This window comes from Aquila chrysaetos, chromosome 13, assembly GCF_900496995.4.
Source record: "Aquila chrysaetos chrysaetos chromosome 13, bAquChr1.4, whole genome shotgun sequence".
NCBI lineage: Eukaryota > Metazoa > Chordata > Aves > Accipitriformes > Accipitridae > Aquila > Aquila chrysaetos.
The window spans coordinates 37,041,701-37,065,901 of record NC_044016.1 but is presented as its reverse complement, the minus strand read 5'-3'; the positions used below and the strand labels follow the sequence as shown (position 1 = coordinate 37,065,901).

At 38.0% G+C, this 24,201-nt stretch overlaps 1 protein-coding gene across 3 annotated transcripts in view; it reads left to right on the top strand.

Annotated features, from left to right (window-relative positions):
* Positions 1 to 24,201, top strand: part of UNC5D (unc-5 netrin receptor D) — a 175,698-nt gene that overhangs the window by 102,616 nt on the left and 48,881 nt on the right. For all 3 annotated transcript variants that reach the window (XM_030035759.1, XM_030035760.1, XM_030035758.1), the window contains exons 5-7: positions 18,290 to 18,470; positions 19,296 to 19,463; positions 20,762 to 20,926. In XM_030035759.1, coding sequence (XP_029891619.1) covers positions 18,290 to 18,470; positions 19,296 to 19,463; positions 20,762 to 20,926 — 514 coding nt within the window. The remainder of the gene's footprint in view (positions 1 to 18,289; positions 18,471 to 19,295; positions 19,464 to 20,761; positions 20,927 to 24,201) is intronic.

Sequence of the window (24,201 nt, the reverse complement as noted above, 5' to 3'; positions counted from 1 at the left end):
GTACTCTTGCAAAAGGATATTTTTCTTTCTATTAATTTTAAGAATATACTGAGCACTGGAGTCACTGCCTCTCAGTGACACAATCACTTACTTTCAAAGTGAAACAATGAAGAATGTGGACAACTTGATTCTGTCATTTAATGCAGTTCTGTACCAGCTTAGGTGTAGCATCTGGAATCAATATGACTAATAGATCCTGGTGGTTTGCGACAGAGTCAGCAAACAGAATAAATTATAACATCCTCTCTAGTTCACTGATGGTAATTCCTTCTTACTGTCTGGTTCTTGATAGTCATGATGTTGCCCTCCGTGACTGTTGTCAAACCAGTCTTGAACTGTAACCTGGAAAATACTCGGTCAATATCCATTTAATTAAGTTTAGGATAATCTCTGTTCTGTATGTTCTACCTTATTAGTGCTTCAGAGAGTAAAATATTAATTATTTTTGGTACAGGAGCAAAAACAAAGTGCTTGCTTTTGTAGCTAGTAATCTTTTTAGACAGATGTTGTGGTATGTTGGAGGCATATTACTACTGACTTTTTCTTCCATCAGGGACAAAAGGGCTTTAAATTTCTCAAGCTGTCACAGGTTGTTCCTGTTTACTTCAGTGGACTTGGTAATCAGGTTTTTAAATGTTTCTTTAATTGGATAGCAAGCTTCCACATTCTGTACTGAAATTAACCATCAGAAGGAGTTTCTATCACCTTCTGGAGACCTGGGTTTAACATGAACTTTGTATATCTTGAATTTGAAGAAGGTTGTGAAACTGATAGTCCTGTAAAATGAAGCACCTTCTAAAACTGCCACTGAAATGCATACAGTTGGCCAGTGGTGAATTTAATAATTTCTATCATTGTTGGTAGTTACTTTAGATCTATACTGTTTCTTAGAAATGTCAGTCCCTTTGTATTGAAGTGCCATATAAACCATGATATTAGAGATAAGTGTTTATAAACCTCAGGCTTTCAAATAAATAAAAGCAAAACAAAAAAATCTTTAGCTTACCAGACTCTGCTTATCTTCACTAGAACAATGCTGTAGTGCTTAATGCGAGACCTGCGGTTTTGTGTTGAACACAGTATTAGCTCAGGGGAGCCAGTTCCCAACTGGAAATGCCTGATGGGTAACAGCATTGAAGTCCATTGTGATGCATGAGGTGCAAACCTGAGCAGAAGTTGACCTTAAAATTTATTCTAAATCCCTTTTATTATAAATAGATACTCTCTGAGACTAAATCTCTGAATAGCTCATATTTGAGCATTAGTAGCAACTTGCAGCACTTTCTACATCTACTGTCTGATTTTCGTTGTTGGCTTTTTTTTTTGTAATAAAAGGGCAGCTGTTGTGCTAAACTATTACTGATGAGTGTAAACTTGTGTTGAGTGCTCTGCAGAGGTTTGTGGAATACTCTAAAATATCTTTATCATTTAATATATGCATATATTTAAGTTTTAAATGTGCTGTATCCAGTGCTACTTTTTCAAATGTTTAACACAGATTTTGACATTTTAATGGACTGCTGTAGATGTTCCAGTGAATATCTGCATGAGTTCCAATGGTTTATTTACCGCTATAGCTTTTAATGGAAATGTAAAATCATTTCTCTTCTGGGCAGTACATATTCCATTGCAAACACATCAACAAAATGTGAAACCCACATAAAATTCAAAAGCTGCAAGTATTCCAAAAGTAGTGAGAGTCATTGCTGCCTATTTTACATAGGCTTGTGTATTTATGGGACTTGTACACATACAGTAAAATGTAATATGGCAGGATAATGGTATTGTAGTAAAACACTATGGCAAAAAAGGCTGGTGAATTATAGTCTTCAATGAATCTTGTTTCTAGTTATAGAAAACAGAGTATGATTACTAAATGCAAACAGCATGCATTTTATACAGTTAGTTATAGATCTTGGGTCTTGTGTCTGGAATATCAATATTTCCTTTACTTTTAAGGTATATTGGTTACAAATACAATAAATGTGTTTCATTTTTCACTGAAGACATTTCACTTTCAAGACGAAGCTCGGGCATGTGCAATATGTCTCTATTATTATTTATCTACATGTAAGCTCTTCCTATAGACTGGTTTTACTTTTAAGCAACCACTGCAGCCAACATTCACATTTTTAAAATCATGAAGTTATGGGTAGCTGTAAGAAATTTAATAGTTAACTTAGACATGACAAAATTAGATGACACTGCATTTGGAACAGTGAAATAAATTCCTTTTGCTTTGTGAAGGAATTATGCAAATTCTTAACTCTTACTGCTAGTAATGAAAAGTAGGTTTCAACGTTTCAGAACCCCTGACTGTTTCTCTGTAGTTGGTTGGTAGCACATATGTCGTTAACACTCTAAGGTCTCTAAAGCACCCCCGGCTCTGCGGGAGGGAATGTTGTCTTACACTTCAGATCTTCAGCCTACTACTGAAGCGTTACTCCAAACTGTTAATGACGAGTATTGTTTTTGGAAAAGAAATTGGTCATACTACAAATCCATGTTTAATACTAATTGCTAATGTTTCTAAACAGATACATTCACCTTGAAATAGTCTGTGCTATGTTATGATGGTTAGCAGGTCAGACTTCTAAGATATAAAAGCATTAAAATGATTAATAAGGTCTTCTGAGGTGCTACACTTACGGTAGGGCATATGTAACCTTCAGGTTGTTTGGGTGACAGCCAGCTGACTAATACAAGATCTTAAAATTCTGATTGAATTGGTATGTATACTCTATGGTGTTGCTGTTTATGAATTATACCTTTAAAATACTGGCATTTCAGGGGGAAAAAAAAAAATCCCCTATTCTAGAAAGCAACATTTTAATGACAGTTTATATGTATCTCCCACATAATCTTCTGGAGATATTAAGAACTGCACAAATATCTAACTTATGAGAGTTTTCCATATAGAATTGTATGTAAGATCAGTTTTGGCATAAAGTAGTAAAGAATTATGAAGTACAGATATCGCTTTGGAAGTTGCTACACAGATATGAATGCAAGAAACATTTCCAGAGTCAAGCCACATTGCGTGAATCATTGAACAGATCATGATTTTTCATAGACTTAATTGTCTATGTCTGTCTTTGGGGAGTGAAGGTTCTGTTAACTACAGCACCGCTTGCAGACTGAGGACCAATTATTCATTTAGCTGGGCAAAATAGGTATTTCTTCCAGGTTTGTACGTCACTACTGCTTTTTTTCTGTAGCTCCTCCAAGAATCCAAAGAAATTCAGGTATTTTTATTAGACGCTGTCCAACACTGTACATATGGTGAAAACTACCACAGATTAAAGCAGCAGTTACTGGGCTAATGAAACTGAGTGGCTGCGTGTGTGGACAAAGCAGTTTTGAACCCACTTAGAACATAAAATTCTGTTGAAGAGTCCTTACAGATTTTAGAAGTATCAGATTACCTTCCCTTTAATCTCTGTTTATCAGTTCTCAACATACCCTACCGAAAGAAACAGAACAACCTTTAAATGTTGATTCTGTTCTACTGAAACCATGTGACAGCTTACTTATAATTGCTCAATTATTCTAGTAATTTCTTCTCCAGTTTTATTTGCTCTGCGTTTTAACATTCTGCTATTTCTGTTGCAGACACACAAATGTGCCCTGTTCAGTCCAGATTTTTAGCTGCTTTTAAGAGCAACTTCATAATTTTCATTTTTCATACTTTCACATCTACCAAAGATTGAGAAATGGGCAGTTATTATGGATAATACATGACATGCTAGTCTGGACTGACTGTGTTCAGAACATGACAATCTAATAGTATATAAGGCCTCTTTTTTCTATGAAACATCTGCTCAATTAAAGCCTTTTTGTTTAAGACTGTGACTGCTTTATAGAAGCATGGACAACACAAAACCAGAATCAAGATTTAGTTTATTTTATATGCTGTTTCATCTTTGGTCAAATCTAGTATTCATTCCTTGCCCTTCATCACCTGTCTTCTTTGAGAGGAACATCTGCTTCAGTGTTACCTTTCTGTCTTCCTGAAGTACTTCATCTTCAATGCCCTGAACTTTTTTTTTTTTTAACTCAGCCTAGATCACGCATTAGGTATTACAACAGCACTTGTAATACACACAGTACAGAGCCTGGAGTAATACACTGTAGAAGTTCAAACAAAACAGGTTTCAAAGGCAAAAAAGGCTTGTGATTATCAGTGCTTGTAAAAACCATTTAAATGCTGTTGCCCAACATGCTAAAAGAAAAAGCCTTAGGTTTCACAGTTACTCTGTGTAAGTGGGGAATAAAAAGGACATAGTCTTGCATAGAACTGGTCATCTTTTAAATATCTTACAGGTATTTTAGAGGGTTTTGTTAGCTGTACGCTTTCCAGGGCAACACAACCAGTTACAAAAATTGGGATATCTGGTTGTGCAACTTAGGTTAATGGTGAGTTTGTTGGGGTTTTTTTGCTTCATTACAATCACATTTTTTAAAAAATTTATTGCCAAGCTATTTAACATTGAACTGGATATATTTGGGATGCTCTTTTTTGGATATTGGCAACCCTGAAATTTTATGGAGAGCCCGTGTTGATAATGCAATACTTTTTTTCTTATGTTTGTCCTTGTTTCTATTGTGGACAGCTGACTAGCAAACAAATCTCTCTTTTAAAACATACTTGAATGAGCAAACAAGGTCAGCCAGGTGTGCTGCATGAGTCCCATGTAGCTGGCTATTGAGCCTCTGCATATAGTAATGTGTTTTAAGACTTTGACTGTCTTATACTGTAGTGTTAACAAAGTGACATGGGCAGATAAAATAATGCCTTTTGAGTATTCGAGTCATGAGGAATTTCTAAATGGCTTCTTGTAGGGATGCCCTGAGCATTTTTCATGTGTTCAGTGTTGCTGCCTATTGTTCAAGCTCATCACAAAAGACCTGCCGATCTCCATAGCCTCATAGACAAAATACACCGCATTATATGCGAGCAATCTCAGGGAGTCATAGATTGTATAAGATCTGCGTAAAACTAACCTATGTATTTGGAGTCTCTGTGTGTTAGATCAACAGTTGTTCTCATTCTGTAACACAGCTGTCACCTAAATTTAGTTTTCACACCTGTGCCTAAGATACAGTCTATCTGACTGGACCAGTCGTTCATCATTGGTACATCTACTGGCCAGAAGATATACCAGTGTTGTGGAAACCCTGCTTCTGATATGTTTATCATTTAGTGAAAAGATGATTGAGTTCCAGGTAAGCGTATTCTATGACTTATCTTGGAAATCAAGCTCGGAGGTATTTAGCATGGTTTGAACTCAAGTACTTTACCGTGAGTATGCAGAACTCTACCAAGTTGAGTGGAGAGCGATTCCTTTAGCTAGAAGCTGCTACAGCCTTTTCATTCCCATTTAGACCAGACACTAGAGAGAGGAAGAACACTTACACTGTGTTTGTTACCTTCTGTCATCCTAATATGCAGTTTGAGATTATTCTCGTCTCTTCATTATTCTGCCACTGCGTTGTTTGAATGCGTTAAATCTGTCACTTCATTTTTCACCTGTACCCCTTTTTTTTACTGTACCAATTATTTGAAACAATGGCATTTGTCAGCTCTCTTCTTGTCTCCGTAGTGATATCTCCAGGTGCCTCTTTTGCTGATTTTGTACATTTTGCAGCTATTGGAAGCATCTTATACCCTTTATTTGAAAAAAAATCCTTGGATGTTTTCTCCAAAATGAGTATACATGCTGAATTTCATGCAAGCAAGTGAACTGTGTATTATGTTTTCCTCCAGTAGAAAAAAAATGTTTGTTTTCCTTCTGAGATTTGACTTATTCTAAGTAAATCGGTACACCCAGGAGGTACCGAGGTTGTGAAACAGAAATGCTGGAGCAAACAGTTCTGAATTAGATTGCTAAAATGGGGGGGGGGGGAGTGAGATAACTGTGTAGTTCCCCTGAATAGATAATTCCTTTTTATAAAGACATTTTATGAAGCTTTGGGGCTTTTCTTTTTTTGGCATACTGTATTGCAGTGGCATGTATTTTTCTGGTACTATTTTCAGAATGTTCTTAATTTTGAATGCTTGAACATGAAAGGATACGACTTTATCGTTATATTTATAATTATAAATAATAAAGGTAATTGTGTGAAAGAGTCCTACAAGGATTTGGAAACTTTACTGTGGTGTATGTTTTGACCGAACAAGATAGTTGGAGGCTTTATCAATACTGGCCTGTTGTTCTGGTCAGCAGGAGGAATGACTGTTGTGGTTATTTACTAGTGCTGTTTTAGTGCCTAGAGGTCTTGTTTGTTTTTTCTGTTCCTGATTCCTGGAGGTTAGATCTTCAGCATGTTTGACAGTCTTCTCCTGAAACTTCTAACTTTATAATACAACAAACCTGCTGTATTTCTGAGTCTGTGAAGAGCATATAGCACTTCTGCACAATACTTTCATGTGCAGCTGCTTTTATTCCCTTTTTCAGTGGGATTCAAACTTCTGAACTTGAATGCTGAAAGGAAAGGTTTGTGAGCAGAAGGATCAAATCTATTTGGTAGAAGGCTGTATTATCCTCTGATAGTTGGTTTATTTACATACTTTTACAAAGACCTGACAACATCACATGGGCAACTAGAATTCAGAAACACGGTATCTTTTGCTCAGGGAGTGGGCTACTGTGAAAGGAAAAGATGCAAGGGTCATTGGGACAGAGAAGCATGGCAGAGCATTTCTCAAACCTTCCCTATTTTATGCATTCAGAAACAGGCAGGAAGGAGATATGATGTGTTCAAAGCTACAGAGAAAGCTTCTCTTGGAATTGGTTTTGGGTTTTTTCTAGCCAAAGTCATTCAAGATGTCAGGGACATATGGTACAGTTTGTGTTGGAGCAAAAGAAGGAAGGTGTGTTAATAACTGCAGGGAGGATTGAGTGAGAGAAGGAACAATCTGCTAGGGGTCAGTTCTAGACTGAGTGCGGGTTCTGGGAGAGCATTGCTGCTAACCAGGACAAAAACATCTCTTGGGCATAGCTTGCCTGAAGTAAACCAGACTGCATTAACGATTTTTGATCCTCTCACATTAGCGCCCGTTTTGCTAAATTGCACCTCACAGTCATAGCAAGAGCAGCTGGTTTACTGTCAATTGTGACTAGTGCTTTAATCGAGGAGAGGCGAGAGGGGAAAGTGGAAGATGTCCTTGGGGTAAAGTGTTTCTGTATCGACTACACTTTAGTGCAGATTCAAATGTCTTCTGCTAGAAAGTGAGTATCTTGTGATGAACTACTACCCATATGCTCATAGTATTTTTTTTTTCTTACTTTGTTAATCACCCTTGAAGCTGTTCTTGCTCTTCCTTTTTATTTTTGTGATTCCTGTGCAACTTAATTTTCCTTTTTATATCTAAGGAAGCTCCTCTACCAACTCTTGTCTCCCTCAAAATCAGGAATCCCCAAATATGTTGATCCTTTCTGATCAACCACTTGTCTTCTCCCACAAGCAAGGGAGATGTGTACATGCCCTTATGTTCGTTTTTTCCCAAGATTCTTATGATTTCCCTGTTCCTATCCAAATCTTGGTCTAATTGCGTGTTTCCAAACACATCTGTCTCCTGAATCCCATCACCAACACACACACTGAAGGTACTCCTAATGCAAACACATATTTTCTTTTCTCTCTGTTTGGAGACATGTATATATGTGTGCATATGTATGTAGTCACAATGCAGTTGGACTAACCTTGATATATATTACAGTGGGACCAAAGGAAAGCAATCAAATGATTATATGATGTTTTGTCCTACTGCAAGTTATTGGGAGCTCTTAGAGATACTAACGTAAGCTTCTACGAAGAAAATTTACCCTCTTGCAGATAGATTTCTTAACTTCACAGGAAGGGGAAAACTTAGATCCTTTAAAAAAAAAAAGAAAATAGCACATTATGCTGTTTCAGAGGTGAAAAGGTTGTTGATAGGTTGAAACATTCAACCTACTCAACCAACCTGATATGAGAAAACACCCGCTGGTAGATACCAATTTCAGGATCTTTAACAACTTCAAAGGACCCATCATATTTGTTACTGCACTTTCTAGTTGTGTTTCTTTTTACAACATGGCTTTTGTGTCTAACATAGTGAGGGTTCTCTCTATTCAGATTCTGCTGATGCAATATACTTGTGCTGGTCCTTTTATAATCTGGAATAAATACCATTAGAGTATTGTGAAACTGAAATGTTGTAACATTAAAGGTTTAGGGAATGTTTTACCTCTCTGGACATAGATCAACACCTTTTTTAATTGCAAACAGTGTTACAAAAGAAGGCAGCAAGTTGTGAATCTGGTGCTCAGTTGCATTTGGTATACATCTAGTGACAGGGCATAAATGTTACACATTTGTTAACTAACAACTGTATTTCTTTAAATATAGACATAGAGTTTGAGTTTAAATACTTTTTCCAATGTGTACAAAAAGATGATTCATTAATGGATATAAAGGATGTTTCTGTTAGTAATATCTCACAGCTACATTCTTGAAATTGTATCTGAAGCCTACTAACAAAAAAGAGCAACACTATGTATTCGTGATTCACCGTAACTCTTGAACAGTAAAATTATAGCCTTGTTTGCTGTAATGTACAGAAAAGGAGTACAGAAGTTGCTGCGTTAATCGAGATGAGGAGGCCACACAACCAACCAAACTAATGACAACTAACCAACTAAGCTCAGGTATGATTACTGAAAGCAAATAATAGAGACTACAGTTCTAGGCAGGATCATATTCACACTTACTAGGGTGCTATTGTCCTGGTTTCAGCTGGAATAAAGTTAATTTTCTTCTTGGTAGCTGGTGTAGTGCTGTGTTTTGGATTTAGGATGGGAATAATGTTGATAACACACTGATATTTCAGTTGCTGCTAAGCAGTGTTTATACTAAGTCAAGGACTTTTCAGCTTTTCATACTGCTGTGCCAGTGGAGCCTGAGGGTGCATAAGAAACTGGGAAGGGACACAGCGAGGACAGCTGACCCAAACAAGCCAAAGGGATATTCCATACCATATGATGTCATGCCCGGTATATAAACTGGGGGGCGTTGGCACGGGAGCGCCGCGGATTGGGGATTGGCTGGGCATTGGTCAGCAGGTGGTGCATCACTTGGTTTGTATATTCTCATAGTAGTAGTAGTATTTTCCCTTCCTTTTGTGTCCTATTAAACTGTCTTTATCTCAACCCACGAGTTTTACTCCCCCCCCCCGCCCCACCCCGATTCTCTCCCCCATCCCACTGGTGCGGGGGGTGTGGGTGTGGGTGTGTGAGCGAGCAAGCAGCTGCATGGTGCTTAGTTGCCATCAGGTTAAACCACAACAGCTATCTGAGCAGTACTCCTGCCATTCAGTTTTCAAAGACTTGGACCTTTCTTCAAAGTTTTCTTGAGAGCAATAATCTGAAGTATGGGTAGAGATACTACTGGGTTTTTGTAATGCCGTGCACTGAGGATTGATCAGAAGCAGTCAGAAATGCAGGAGAAGAGATCTCTTTATTTGTACTTTGTTTTCAATTACTCTAAGCTTTCTGTGATAATTTTCTTATGTCTAAGAATTTGGTATAAATGTGGTACTGCCTATCAGGATGCCATGTTAGCAAAGCACTGTAAACATCGTTTCCAATAATCTTATCTAAAACTGTTTTTTCAGTGTCAACTGCACTTTTATAATTACTTTCCAAATGTCTGTGCATTGGAAAACAAATAAAACCTCACTGGTGTGACACCATAAACACCATCCCTAAAGCCTTTAGCTGTTCTTTCTAACCATCCTTATTCACAATACTGAGAAATGTATAGTGTGCATTGCATACTTTTAAAACAAGATCTGTGGTTTACTATATATCTTCAAATTCTGAGTTATTTAGAAAAAGAAAAGCTCTAGATAAGTCTGATCTGCTCACCAATATTGCTGAGCTTTATAGTCAAGGGACTAGGATTTGAGTTTCAACTAGATCGTTTATTTCTGCTTACCATAAAATAATTGAAGTCAAGTCATTTGTGTGCACTGCCCCACTGGAAAACTGCCATATAAGCCCACATAATAACCTTTGGGTTTATTAATGCTGATTCATTCATAATTTTTGCATGTAGGTAAAAAACAGTATAGCAATTAATGTCAGATACTTATTTCTCTAAAAATAGGAATAAAGATAAACTTATTTGGGGATCTGATTATATCTTTAACAGTCAGACAATGTACCATTAGCAATGGCAAATTTAACAATGTACCTTCGTAACAATGTTTTAAAATAGCATGTCTGAGTCAACTCCTTGCCCACCTTTAGCATTATAAATTAAGATATACATACAGGCTGTCACCTTTCCCATTATACTTATTCAAAAGCATATTTTAATTTTACTTTGACTCACTCCATCCCATGTTAGCCTTTATTCCCCTCCTCTGGATTTTTCAGCAATATGAATTTTCTGTTGTGATTTTAAAGCACACAAACAAAAATGCTCACTTCATTGCAAACTGGATGTAGCTCAGAGTATGAGCTATGGTATATAGAGTGCCATGAGCGAGTATCATCTCCCTTGGCTTCCCTTACTATTGGAGGTTTACGTAGCAAATATACTACCTGTATGCCACCATAAAGTGAAATAATAAGAAAGAAAATGTCCACTAGCAGCATGCAGCACTTGAGTTTTCAGACGATTCCTCTTGCAACAACCAAGCACATCTCTTCAAAGAGAAGATTCCTGTGCTGCTTTTCACAGTACAACCAACAAAAGCCCAGGTTGATTTATGAGTTAGTCATTGTGTCAGATTTATGTAATGAGATTATATATTCAATCTAATGAAGGAAAAATATGCTTACCAGAACAGTGTGACAGTGTTGTGATTAAACGATTCGGTAGCAGTATTCCCTCAGTGGATTAATTTAAAAAAATGCAGCAGGTACAGCTGACCTGCTGCTTGTGTTTTGCTAGCGATAGGCTCCTAGCAAGGCAGATTAATGTTTTTTGATTGTGTTGATAAAGTAACTATGTGATCATAAAGTTAGATATGAATGGTTTGTATCCAGCAAACTGGCCTTTGTTTTTTATTAATCTCCCACACTGATTCATGCTGATGGAGGCTTCTCCTACTTATATGTTTGAGTCTTAGGGTAGAAAGCAAAACAAAACTGTAACAAAGGTATGCTGCCTTCTTAATGCATCACTGTAATTGGAGCACCTGCCCTGCCTATACTCATCCGTTCTAACTGTAACATTAAGGCAGATTTCTCCAGCTTAGACGTACTTGAATTTTTAGAAACAGGAATTTCATGCTAGATCTGAAAGAAATTGAAAGGAATGTATCTTGCTCTCTCTTACTAAACATTATAGGTCACTGAAAAAGCCATTTTTTATAAGGTTTTTAAAGATTGGGGAATGAGAGACCTAAATCAATGATAAGGTAGAACTTTTTCCAGCCAGAGGCCTGAGCTGATTAGTATGGGGAGGAGGGAATATTCATAAAAGCCAGCGTTAGCTTAGCGATACAATCTCCCCAGGTTTGCTCTAGACTCAGTGGAGAAAGTGTCAGATATACCTGCTGTTAATCATGATGTGGAGGAGAATCTATTGCAAACATTTTCTATTAAAAGGAATTTTTTTGTAGAAAATAAGTCGGCTTCAAACAGGTTTTCTTCTCCAGTTAAAAAAAAGCTTTCAGCTAGAAATTAGATATTCAGAGTTTTAGAGGTTCTCGGCCTTTTTCTTCCTTCTTTTTTTAATGCGAAGTCAGGTTCTAGGGGGGAAAATATGGTATTGCCTAGTTCTTTTGTATATATAACGGTGTTATTTTTGTTCTTAGAGAGCTAAGAGCTCAAGTAGAGATGCCTTCTGTATTATTTATACTGAATTAATTAAGTACCTTCATGGGCAACAGCAAAAATAGTATTGGAATCAACTTCAAGGTAATGTTCACTGTTCTGCAGTTGTCACTACAGCACTGTAAGAAGAATTAAGATCCAAAGAGGTGTCTCTAAGAGACCTATTTTAATGACTTTTTGTCAGTTTGGATAGGTTGGTTCTGTCAGGTCAAAATTTCACATGCAAACTTTATTCCTGTCTATTGAAAGTTATGGGGGAGTATTGTTTAATTAAAACAACAGATTATGGATATGTCAAACAGGTATTACTGACAAAGGACACAGACATAAAAATGCACCTACATTCCAGATTATTTCTTGTTACGTTTTCTTTAAATGGTCTATGCATCAAGACATCAAGACATCTGTCTCCCGCCTCCCCCCCGCCTTTCTGCCCCCCAACACACTTTTTTGTCCTCTGTATCACCGGAATCTTTACATTTATCTTTAACATATGCAGGTATTTCTAACAGCTTCACACTAAACATGTTTTTTGGATAATATTTATTACCAGATATAGGGCTCTGACCCTTGCAAAGTTAGAGCTAATGTTAGTAATGACAAGACAATGGGCACCTTCAGCTACAGCAGACAGATGTATGGAGGAGAAATTTGAGAATAAAGAAATCAGAACAAAAAAATGCTTGAGAGATGTATGAGCCACTGACAAAATGTGGGGTTACAAAGCACTTCATCTCAGGTCATTGGTTTTAAATTAACGTCTAGTCAGGTGTGGCCAAATATCTGAGAAATATTTGCCATTGTTGTCACTTGTAAACTTGCTGTTTGGCCATGCTCCTTGCTGTGCTACTTTTAGTTTTGTCTGGTTCACAAAAAGACAGCCTCTGCCTTGCTACAAGGGAACCATAAGATATCAGAGAGTTGTATTCAGTGTAGTTACCTGCAATCTCATGAGCAGCAATATACCTATTTATTCATAGCATTCTCTACCATACTTTCTAAACACTGCTGTACTTACATTTAAAATATTAAGTGAATCTTGGATTGACAAAACAGTTTTATCCAAAAGATACAAATATTGGCATGTTCTCTAAGAACATAATGAGCAGTGGTATTGGCTTAAAGGAAGGTTAAGGATGTGTTTACTACTTTCTCCATCTGAGAGAGAGAGAATATTTAAAATCTGTAAATTGACTATGCTATAAGAAACATTTGTGCTGCTGTAAGTCAGGTGTTGACCTTTCCCATCTTAAAATCCTGAAGCGTTTATCTTGCATTGAGAAAGCAATTGATTCTCTCTTCAAGATAAGCTGACATTCTAACTATATTATCTTTGATATATATGTACTCTGGTTATTGACCACATGAGAAAGTCAGATGTATTTAAAGGGCAGGATAGTACAATCTAAAAGCAGGAGTACCAAGGTCTTTTGTCTTCTGACCTACAAAATTATCATGTGTGCCCACAAGAACTCTTGAGTGGTATTGCTCCTGTTGGGTATTAAATCTCTTTATAGTCTCAAACAAGATACGCCAGAAAGAATAGAAAATTCAGTCACGGGCAGCCAGCTCTCAGGATGTTTAAATTAGACTGAGCAATGGATGAAGAACTCTTAGTGCATCAAATCAACTGGTATCTGACCTACTCTAATCTTCAAGCTTTAAATAGTAAGTTTGGTATTAAAACCAAACAAACAAAAAAGTAATTTCTGTTACTCCAAATAAGAATATTCTTTAGTCTTACAGGAGGTCTAACAGCTGTATAGCCTCCCTCTCAAATTTGGCAAAGGAGGAATAAAGCTTAGCCAGAAGAATGTTACTTCCTCATCTGGAGTTAGTCAGCTTTTCTTCTTGAATTACAGAGGTGATGTCTGTGTAAAGGCTTAACACAGTCCCTGTGAAGGTGAAATAAAATGCTCCCAGTGATATTGCCATCGGGCTCCAAAGCAGCTGAGATTTAGGGGCATAACACTCTGTTCCCATAGAAGCCACAACTATAACCTGTAAAATGGGCAGAGTTTTAAGGGGACCGTAGCAACCTTTGCCAGAGCTTTCCTGCAGTCTCTAACTCAGCTCTGCCTCCATCGATATTCTCATGGATATTTGTGAGTCTCCAGAGTGTTTGAATTTGCTATATGGCAACTGGAAGATGTATGTCGGTAGTATCTGTATGGCTACGTATACAAATAAGGCTGACATGCATACGTTATTTATTTTGCACATACCAGGCACAGTGAGACTCCATCACCCGCAGCAACTCAAACAGCAGTTGTGTTCCTATGATGTGAAGCTGACAGGCTGTTTTAATGTTGTATACAGTAGACAGAAATATGGATGAGTTGGGATAAGCTTTATTTTTAAAGAAAAAGAGTTCGCAAACTTCTGTCGTAATCTACCTAGGATATGGTGTATTTAACTGATTTTACTTTGATAATGCTGTAAGCTGGTCTTTGATAATTGCTTTCTGTAATTGGAACAAATTTAAGATTATGCTAATTCATCTGCTGCCACCCAATGTGTAGTAGCTGAGTTAATCTATATCTGCCCCTGCATTTCTTTTGTAGATCATTATGTGATTACCCTTTGTTAGAAATTGATGGGGGTATTTTAATTCTGAGCAGATTTAATTTCAGAGGAAAAACCCCAGATATCTGTATGTAAACTTAAGGCATATTATAGCAGTTTTTAAGTCTAGTTCGAGATAGAAACATTTAAGATCTTCAGACAGACTAATTCTTAAAAAGAAATGTATTTCATTGTGTTACAAGCAACTGTACAACCTCCACTGATGATAAAGTGAGGGTAGTTAAATGCTAATGAGTTTTGAATCTACTCTTCTGGCATTGCAGGTTGGCAATTCAGAACACTGGTCCTCATTTCAGTATGGAGACATTATAGGTTTCTTTGTTGCCTTTATTTTGCTTGGTTGTTTTGTGTGTGTGCTGAATTTCTCCAAAGGTTGCATCACTGCAAGTAACAACAACCTTTTGTCATCATGAGTCCTTTAAATTTATCAGTTTATCCTATAAATTAATCCCTTAGTTCTCCATCTTTGAAAGCATCTGTCTGCTGAGGCAAAGGCAGTGAATGTGTTTGAATAAGTCTGGTTTTTCTTCAAGGGAGGGGAGGCTGGAATTAGAGACGAGTATTTGCAGTGTCATCAAGCCTCCAGATAAGAAGAAAAAGGCAATGCGTGCCCTCACTTACAAATCATCTTTTGATCGCACATCTCTCAACACTTTCATGTTTATATTCCGTCTGTTAAATGTTCTCCCTTCACTGTGATCATCATTCTTCTAAATGCTTTTCATTCACCAAGGCTCGCAGTCCTAGACTCAGTAAACAATGGATCAGTGTGCACTCCCTCCTGGAAAAGCTGTCTACAGGAAAAATAGCCTGAAGTGCTAGTGTAACAGTAATGAGGACCTTGAGCCCTCCTGTGCCCCCCACCCACTCTGTCCCGCAAAGGCCCCTGACCTGATGAGAGTCAAAACGCAAAATTTATAAATATAGTTGTGAAATAATGAACTCTAGTAATACTAGATGTTTGTCATTTCTTTGACCATTACTATGTTTGTCATTACACTGCACATAAAGTGAGTTTAATTCTGACTGCGACCATTGAATTTCTGTCACTTGATTTATGCTAGTGCTGCTGTTCTATAATTTCAATTGCATTCCTGGTTTCTTTGCGGAACCTTCCTCTGATAATTAGTATTAAAGTTAACTGCAGAAGGGAAGCTGAATAGTAAATGGATTACTTTATTGTTCCTCATCTTACTCAGACCAAAGGAAAATGTAATACATTCAAAGAGATACTATTAAGGGAGGAGTTCAGCACTGCTGGATTTAATAAGGCTGTTTGGTGACTGCTCCAGAGCTGTGCCTGGCCATCTGCAGTCAATACAGGTGGAAGTGTCAGCCCTGTCACTTAGCTCACAGAATGAGAGGCAACAAGTATGAATGCTAGCTGTGTGATTTCCTGGGATGCTTCTAGCAATGGAAATTAGGATGCCTAAGCTACTGAGTGTGTTAAGTTCATGACAAAGCATGATTGTCTCCTAACAATACTAAGGAAAGCAAATTCAGGGAGTGAGACTTTTGGTGAAAAGTCTCCTTTGGGTTTACCTAAATAAGCGTAGCTGTGCCAGGCACTGCCTCCTTTGACGTCACGGGGCACGCCTTAGCAACTCACTGTCTTGAAACTTCACTCTAAATGTTTATTTGGATATGCACTGTAGCATACAAAGTGATGTGGTCCCAAAACTCTTCAAACTTTTGTGAAGGAAATTGTTTAAAAAAAAAAAAAAAAGGTTAAGACTTGAGAGGAAAATGAGAACAAAACAGCATTATGACAGAACTTTATAAGAATGCAGAAATAGACAGGTATGTCTTGAATGCTTAATGTAAGCTTTGATGGTGACATTCTGTCTTTGTTACCATTTTTGGTTAACTGCAGTTTGAGGAAAAGAATATATAGAGCTAAAATCTTTTAACTACTTTCAGTATGAAATGTACAATGTACTTCATGCTCAGGTAATGCGTCTTTTGACAGATAAGTAAAATAATCACTTAATTCCATAGTCACCGTGTAGGGTAAGTGCCACAGACCTAGATTCTTTTCAAGATAAGTTCCCAGCTGTCTGCTGTGGTGCCGGGACATGAGAATCTATGGATGTGTCAGTCGCACACCTTCTGTCCCCAGCTAACCAAAATGACTGATGCTACTGGAAGGGGAACCTGCTGCCTGGCATGAAATCTAATTGGCTTTGATGGTCAGCTTTTGCAGATTTGTTTATAAACTGGAAAATCTACAAATTGCAGACCATCTGCGCAGAACAGTGTGCTAATGAATGCCTGTAGCTAGCAAATCCATAAGCTCATTATCACAAAGTTACAAGTCCTTCCACAAGTTCCTAAACGAGGTTATTCATCTGAACTGAGATGAGAAGGGTATTTGACTTCAGGGTACAGCCATACCTCCTTCAGGTCTAGAAAAGCTATTAAAATAATGCACATTTATTCAGTCTTTTAATAGAATCTGTTGATTCTGCTTCTATTTTTAATTTTTCACTTCTGTAACAGCAGCTTACCATGCCTTAACTATTTCTTTTTTAATGTTTCAAGTAGAGAAATGCCTTTCAGATAATTGCTGGGTCTACTCAGAGATATGTTGGTTGGTGAACTAGAGAAGATGTATTAAAATATATTACACACAGCATTTCACAGTATTTATGTACCTTGACAACAAATACTAATGGTCTCTGGTTTAAGAATGTTTATGTAAACTGGGAATCTATTATGATGACATAGCTCTTCCACTGTGTGTGATGTCAAGCAATTTCATCTTTATGTTTCTCTCTCAAAAAAAGTGGAATTAATAATACTTATTATGTGTCATCCCCATCTATTATGAAGCTTAACTGATCTTTGTCCAATTGTTTGAACATGTAAAGCACTGTATATCAAGAGTAGTATTTTTAAATACTTCTTATTGTCTATCAGTTAACATTTTCTTCCATTTTCTTGGAATAAAAATCAGCCTTTCTAAGTTACTAACCCATACTGCCTTCAAAAAAAAAAAAGCAGTAATCATTAGCTGAATTCCACTTGAACTGCTAATCTCCATTGGTCATGTCTCTCCTTCTGCTCCTTGAGTCAAAGGAAGTATTTCCCTATCATATTAATGAGGTCATTAGCCCAAGGCATCAGGTGCCTTTCTTTGGCATTACAGGTTTACAGACTTTTCCCCATTTTTTCATTCTCTCAGGAAAGCCAAAAGGGCTCTCCTAAATAGGACAATAATTGAATAAATGGTTACAATAAAAACAAAATACGCAGTGTAGATTCAAGAACAAATACAGAGGAAATGTTAAGATGCTATTATTTAAGAAAATGAATTCAGGTTCAAGCTTTTAATACTAACGGTGAAGAGAACCAGGAGGTAAATGACATACATTCAACTAGAATGATCCAGTATTTTTTATCATCACTTCTTGATTCCTTGGATTAAATATTAAAGCCTCCTAGCTACCTACCACACAAGGAAAAGTGTAATTTATTGTTCTCCTCCTTTTTTTTGCCCTATCCTCTTCTGCCTCATCTTTCCTTCCTTTTCTCCTTATAGAACAAAAAGTAATGTTTCCCTTATAATCCACAGCCTTGCAACTCTGAATGAGCGCTTTGCCATTTTTTTTTAATTTTTGTTATTTTATTATGTCCTAGCATTTCATTTGCTGTGCCTTTTTTAATAAGCTCTAGGGTCTTCAGAATGGGAATAGTTTCTTTTCTAAATTTGTAAATGTCTACCTTTTGGGGAATCCCATCCTAGCTTCATTTTTATCTTAATGTTTATAATAAAGATCACAATGACATTAAGTCATTGAAATATAATTTTGCAGATTTCCTGCTTCCATCTTTTCCTACTGCATGTTCTTCTCTGCTTCATCCCTCTTCAGGTGGAATGGCTAAAGAACGAGGAGCCCATAGATTCCAACCTGGATGAGAATATTGACACCAGAGCAGACCACAACCTCATCATTCGACAGGCACGTCTTTCTGACTCTGGGAACTATACCTGCATGGCTGCCAACATTGTTGCCAAGAGAAGGAGCATGTCCGCGACAGTTGTGGTGTATGGTCAGTGAAAAAGTGATAATTATGGAAAAACTTAGATTTGTGGGCTTTTATTGCTGGAGTACTTTATATTTTTAACATACGACTGGTTCTAAATCAAATGGCTAACCTCCTTCCTGTTATGATGAATTTCAGTTCTGGTGCTCAAAGCTGAGATCATGCCTGCTTTTAGAGTGGTTAGAATTAGGAGGTTTTTTGTTTGTGATGGATTCCCAGAAGTTATGTCAATAATAACAGTCCTTGCTCCAGATGTTAAGAAGATGCAATTATAAGCTAAACCACATAAATAAGCCTTGCCTGTATCAGGAGACCCTGAAGCACATGCCTAGGGAGGTACATAAAGGGCTGCCTTAACTGGATCTGTGGTACTGCAGTGTCCAAGCACTAACTAGTGAATCTAGATGTTACATAGCAAAGGACAAAAGACCAGAAACTGTGCTTTATTACCATCCTCTGTTGCTCTCCAGGTTTATTACTGCATGTGACATTTTATTGGTAGAGGGAGAGCATTCCTGTATCACCCTTTTTGAAATAAAGAAGTCTTGTTTATGATTTAAGCAAACCATATTTCATGAGAATTGAGGTGCCTGCTTTTACCTCCTCAGACTCGAATATCAGTCATTGCACTTCTTAGCATATTACTCTTCCAAAACAAACATTTGTGTTCTCTGTCGCCACGGCCTTTATGTAGTTGTGTACTGATAGGCAGCAATGCTCCTACTTCAGCTTGGGACTTACCTGCCTTTGAATGAAACCATCTGATCAGATTTGTTGGTTTATGTCTCTTAGCACACCTACCACAACCTTAAGCATGTTTGTGTTTTGCAGTTAATGGAGGCTGGTCATCATGGACTGAGTGGTCAAACTGCAATGCACGGTGTGGTCGGGGCTGGCAGAAGCGATCACGGACCTGTACCAACCCTGCTCCACTCAATGGAGGTGCATTTTGTGAAGGGATGTCAGTGCAGAAAATTACCTGCACTTCTCTTTGCCCTGGTGAGATATGCACAGTCTACTAAGGAATAACTTTGGAAGTCGGTCACATTTACGGGAGAGCTCTTTCAGTCTGAAAGGCCAGGTAGACAACTGTGCTTTGAAGAGCCCACTGAGGTCAAAAAGGAAATTGGAAATACTTGCATCCTTATTTAGACTACAGCTCAGAGCTTTGTGTAGGGTCTGAGCAGTAGCCACAAGGACCTGTGGCCTGATCTGCCAGGTTTGTCAGTGCTTTAACTTACACTACAGCTAACTAAATACTCAATAACAAAACAGCAACTGGTTCAATGTGAAAAATCATGTAAGTGGGTGGGAGTATAGGGAAAGGGGAGGTGATGTTAGTAACGCTAGAAAGAGAAACACAGAAACCTTAAGCTAAGAACTTCACTTAAAAGTATTATTTAGCTTGCAAAAGTTTGCTTGCAAGTATGTTAACCTTTTGAAATTGAGCTTATACTCTACACGGAGCATGGTGTTACCTCTCTGGACACTGTACATTTCCTCATTTGTTCACCTGAAACCTCCCTTATCTGATTTTGGAATTGGTGCTTCACATGTACAGCTAAAGTAGTACAGTTAGTAGGATTGTATGCATGTATGTTTTAAGAGACTATGTTTGCCTGTGGTCACAGCATAACTTGTCTGGGTTCTGGCAAATCTCTCTTCTAGCTTTTAGATACAACATGTCCTGAACTGGAATTTAAAGAACTCAATATTATTTATATATGTCTCTGTGTTCATCTGACTGTTCTTCAATCTGATTTATGCATGAAAAAGAAAGGGAACTGTGGAAACCCTTCTCGTTTGGGACAGGGTCAGACACAGCTATAAATCAGTCAGCAAAGCAACATATTGATCCATTGTCTTGTTCAGGGCATTAGCCAGAAGTCTACAAGGCCAGCTATGCTCTTTTTGTAAACATCAGCATCGTTTCTCTGGTAGGAAAATGTGTGGCCTCTCTACATCAGCCTGTTTTAAGGTGGAATTTGTATTGAAACATTAGAAGCTAATAGCCAGGTGGCAAAGGAAATGTTTCCTCCTGCAGTTTTAATTGACTGTATTTGCAAAATGTTATATACTGGTGCTATTTTAAAAGCTTCCATATTGCACGCTTGAGGTGGTACATTCTATTGCTGGACTTTAACTTCACATCTGATAAAACTATATTTATTGCTCCTGAGAATTATACTTTGTTTTGCTTGCTGTGACCTGAGGAGAGATATGAAACAAGTGTACCTCTTAACTACACCAGTTTGGTTTGCAGTGATGATGCTTGTTTTTTCTTCCTCCCCATTCAGTGGATGGAAACTGGGAGGTGTGGAGTGAGTGGTCTGTGTGCAGTCCGGAATGCGAGCATTTGAGAGTTCGGGAATGTATTGCGCCACCTCCAAGAAACGGAGGAAAGTACTGCGAGGGCTTGAGTCAAGAGTCGGAGAATTGCACTGAAGGGCTTTGCATTCAAGGTGAGTAACAGTTGGCACTGAATTAGATTTAGACTGTAATCCAGGTAATGTAGCATATTTGCCACATACCCATGTCAGCAGAACTCTTCTGGCTGAAATATTACTGTGAAAAAATAGATTGTTTTCAGAGGGTTGCCTACGTGAAGTTTAAAATCCACAGTGGTTTCTGAGCTATTGCATTTGTGTAGCACATACTTTACCTATTAATTATCAGATGATTCAAAAAATCCAAATAAAGGTTTTTTGCAATGTGTAATTATGACCACCTGCTACAACGTATTTCACAGAATGTACTACTTAGCCTTCTACCTTTTCTTGCAAGTAAACTGGCAAATCACCAACATGAATACTTCTGGTGCAAGAGCAGAGCTGTTTAAGGCTGAAGTTTACTCCATTTGTTGCCTTTAATGCAGAAGTTAAATAAAGGCAAATCCACTTCATGGTGAGTTCCCTGTGAAAGGATTTGCCCTTCATATAAATGTCTGGAAAGCATCTGGCATTTGGTAGTTGCTACTATCAACAAACAACCAGGAGCCAAGAAAATCAGCCCTGCAGCTGTAGAGTTGCAGAACACCCGGGGACAGCTGCATAGTCTCAAAACTAAGAAGAAATTCACAAGTTTATTCCTACACTGAATGCTGCTCCCTATCCATGAAGTGATACAGTCACCTCATCGCGTTCTAGCAATGAAATGGCAGTGGTGGGAGCAATCAGGAATGCTAGGGCTTAAAGATGTAACTGAAATAGGTCTACCTTTTATTTACTTCTATATTTAAATAGTCCTTTTTCTTTCTTTCTATGGTACTGCATTACCCTTCCTTCTTGATCTTTTGCATATATGTGTTCATGTTATGCCTAGCAGTCATTTTCTTCTTCCGCCATCATGCACGCAACAAAAGGAATATGGCTATAAATCTAAGCCTTGTGCTCCTAACCATCGCCTACGTGCTTACAATAGTGTAAGTGCTTATGGCCTTCCCCCATGTGCACCTTCCTAATACTGGTTGGCAGTTTCAGAGAGAAACAGCTGCTGTGCCCAGTGAGTTCTTCAATGAAGTACATCTGGTGAGATGAGGAAAATAATTTTCTAAACAAAATGAACTCCCTTTTTTCCCCTGAGATTTTAATAATTTCTTAATGGCAGATAGCATCCTGTATATTTACTCAGGTTTCAGAAATACGTGTACCTCAGCTGAGACATTAAATAAGATTTTGTTTGGTTTTGGAGAGAGGGAACACCTAGCAGTCTTGCTATATGTCTCTAACTACTTAAAGTTTCCAGGGTTACAGAACAGCTCTCCAGCTCCAAGGTGTCAGGCAGACAAGCTTCAGTGTTCAAAAGGACGTAAATTAAATTCAGACTTTTAAAACATGGGGAAGGAAAAAAAAGAGAATAACTAGTGAGAATATGTGAGCGCTGCAATTCATTCAGCTTTTGAGGACCAATGTGGTGATCACATGATGCTTTCTGAGGTCTTTCTCCCTCCTATACACTAAATGAATGCCCTTCCCTGCAGATGGCTTGATAAATCCAGAATCCATTCATGTGTGCAGATTAGCATATCCATTGGAAGACTGTCAGAAGGATGCATTGAAAGGGGCATGAAAAGATGCAGCTGAGGTCTGCACACTTACCACTATTTGTGACAGTCATGAGTTGGCTTACCATCTAGTTGGCTCCTTCTGTGGTCTTCATCAAAGTTAATAAACGGTGGCCATATTCAGGTCACTGCTTCCAAGAAAAGCCTTAACAACACTACAGGGTGGTAAACATTACCTGTCCTACCTTGAGAATAATATCCTTTCATATTGTGTAGTTGTGGGTCAGTCCTGTGTGTCATCTTCCATGCTGCACTTATGCTTTAGAGGTAGAGGAACAAGCACAGTATTATGCTTATTTTGGTAGTCTGAAAGGAGCACGTGGCCTGGGGAAGAGCTATGGTTATTAAGTACTGAGATTCATGATGCGCATTTTATTTGATGGTGATGGCTTCATTCCATGTGGGAAATGACTGAAACTCCTCGAGTCCTTGTAGGCAGCACAGTTGGTTTCAGACACAGACCGGGCCTCTGAGCACTGTTTTATCCACAAGAAGGTATTGTATCACATGGGCTTTTGTTGCTGGCTTCTCTAGCTGTTAATCTCTCCTTTCTTAGCCTCTCACTCTGAGGAGTTCATCCAGACACTGTCTACAGGCAGGTTTTAGAATGTCCCTGTCGCGCTCTGTATGGTGGTGAATTATCACTTTAATATCAGCGCGAGTCCTTCTCAGATGTCACAGAAGTGTGAAAGGTTGGTGCTGTGCTTGCCAGCTGTCTTTCGAGGACTACCTCTGATATTTACTGCTAATTCCAGAAGTGCATTTTCAGGAACTATTCTAGGATAAAGCCCTCTGAATCTTTTTGTATGAACGAAGGTTTCACGTACTGGTCAAATGAAATGTGTTACTACATATGGAGGGAAAGGGACTGGATGTTTGGAGTTCTGTTCACAGACATGTTACCAGTGCAATGGTTGATTTTTTTTTTTTTTTTTTAAATGTGTCTGTGTTCCCTAGAACAAGACTTTTTCATAGTAAGAAATATAAAAACTGCCTTGTAAAATTCTCAAGGGTGAACTCTGTATGTATTGGTGCATTCATTCAGTGTTCTATGCCTTTATTGAAAACTTGCTTTGTTAGTGACTGATTTCTCTTAATGAGCAACCTTTACCCCCAGTACAGGTCACCAGTGCTGAAGTCTGAATAAGGCATTCAGGATCTAAATCTGTATGGCCTGCAGCTTTAGTAAGAAGCTTGTGTGCAAGTTCCTTCAACAGAAAGAGAAAAGGGGGTAGGATGTCAGCTGGTCCAAACAGTTCACTTCGTCTCAGAGGGGGTATGAGACAGGGGGAGAGGTTGGCTTTTTCCATCAGATATAAATGTAGTAGTTTTGGCTGTGGAAAATAAAGCATACTGCCTTCTGAAAGGTCTGCAAAGAAACGTCAAGGCTGTAAGGAGCCAGTTGCCAATTCACATTCCTTCTCAGAAAACAAAATTAAAAAATAAAATAAAAAAATAAAAAAAAAAAAAGGAAAAAAGACATCCCATGACAGTCGTATCACTGATCAGACATACTCATACAGTGCAGCCAGAGTATTTATTTTTTATCTTATTAAATTTAATGCCTATAAAAGATGTCATATTGACAAGCCTGGAGACATAAATTCTCTGTTTATCCATAGAATAGAGTACAATAAAGTATAGCTTCCCTGCTATTGCTTTACTTAAGCTCCT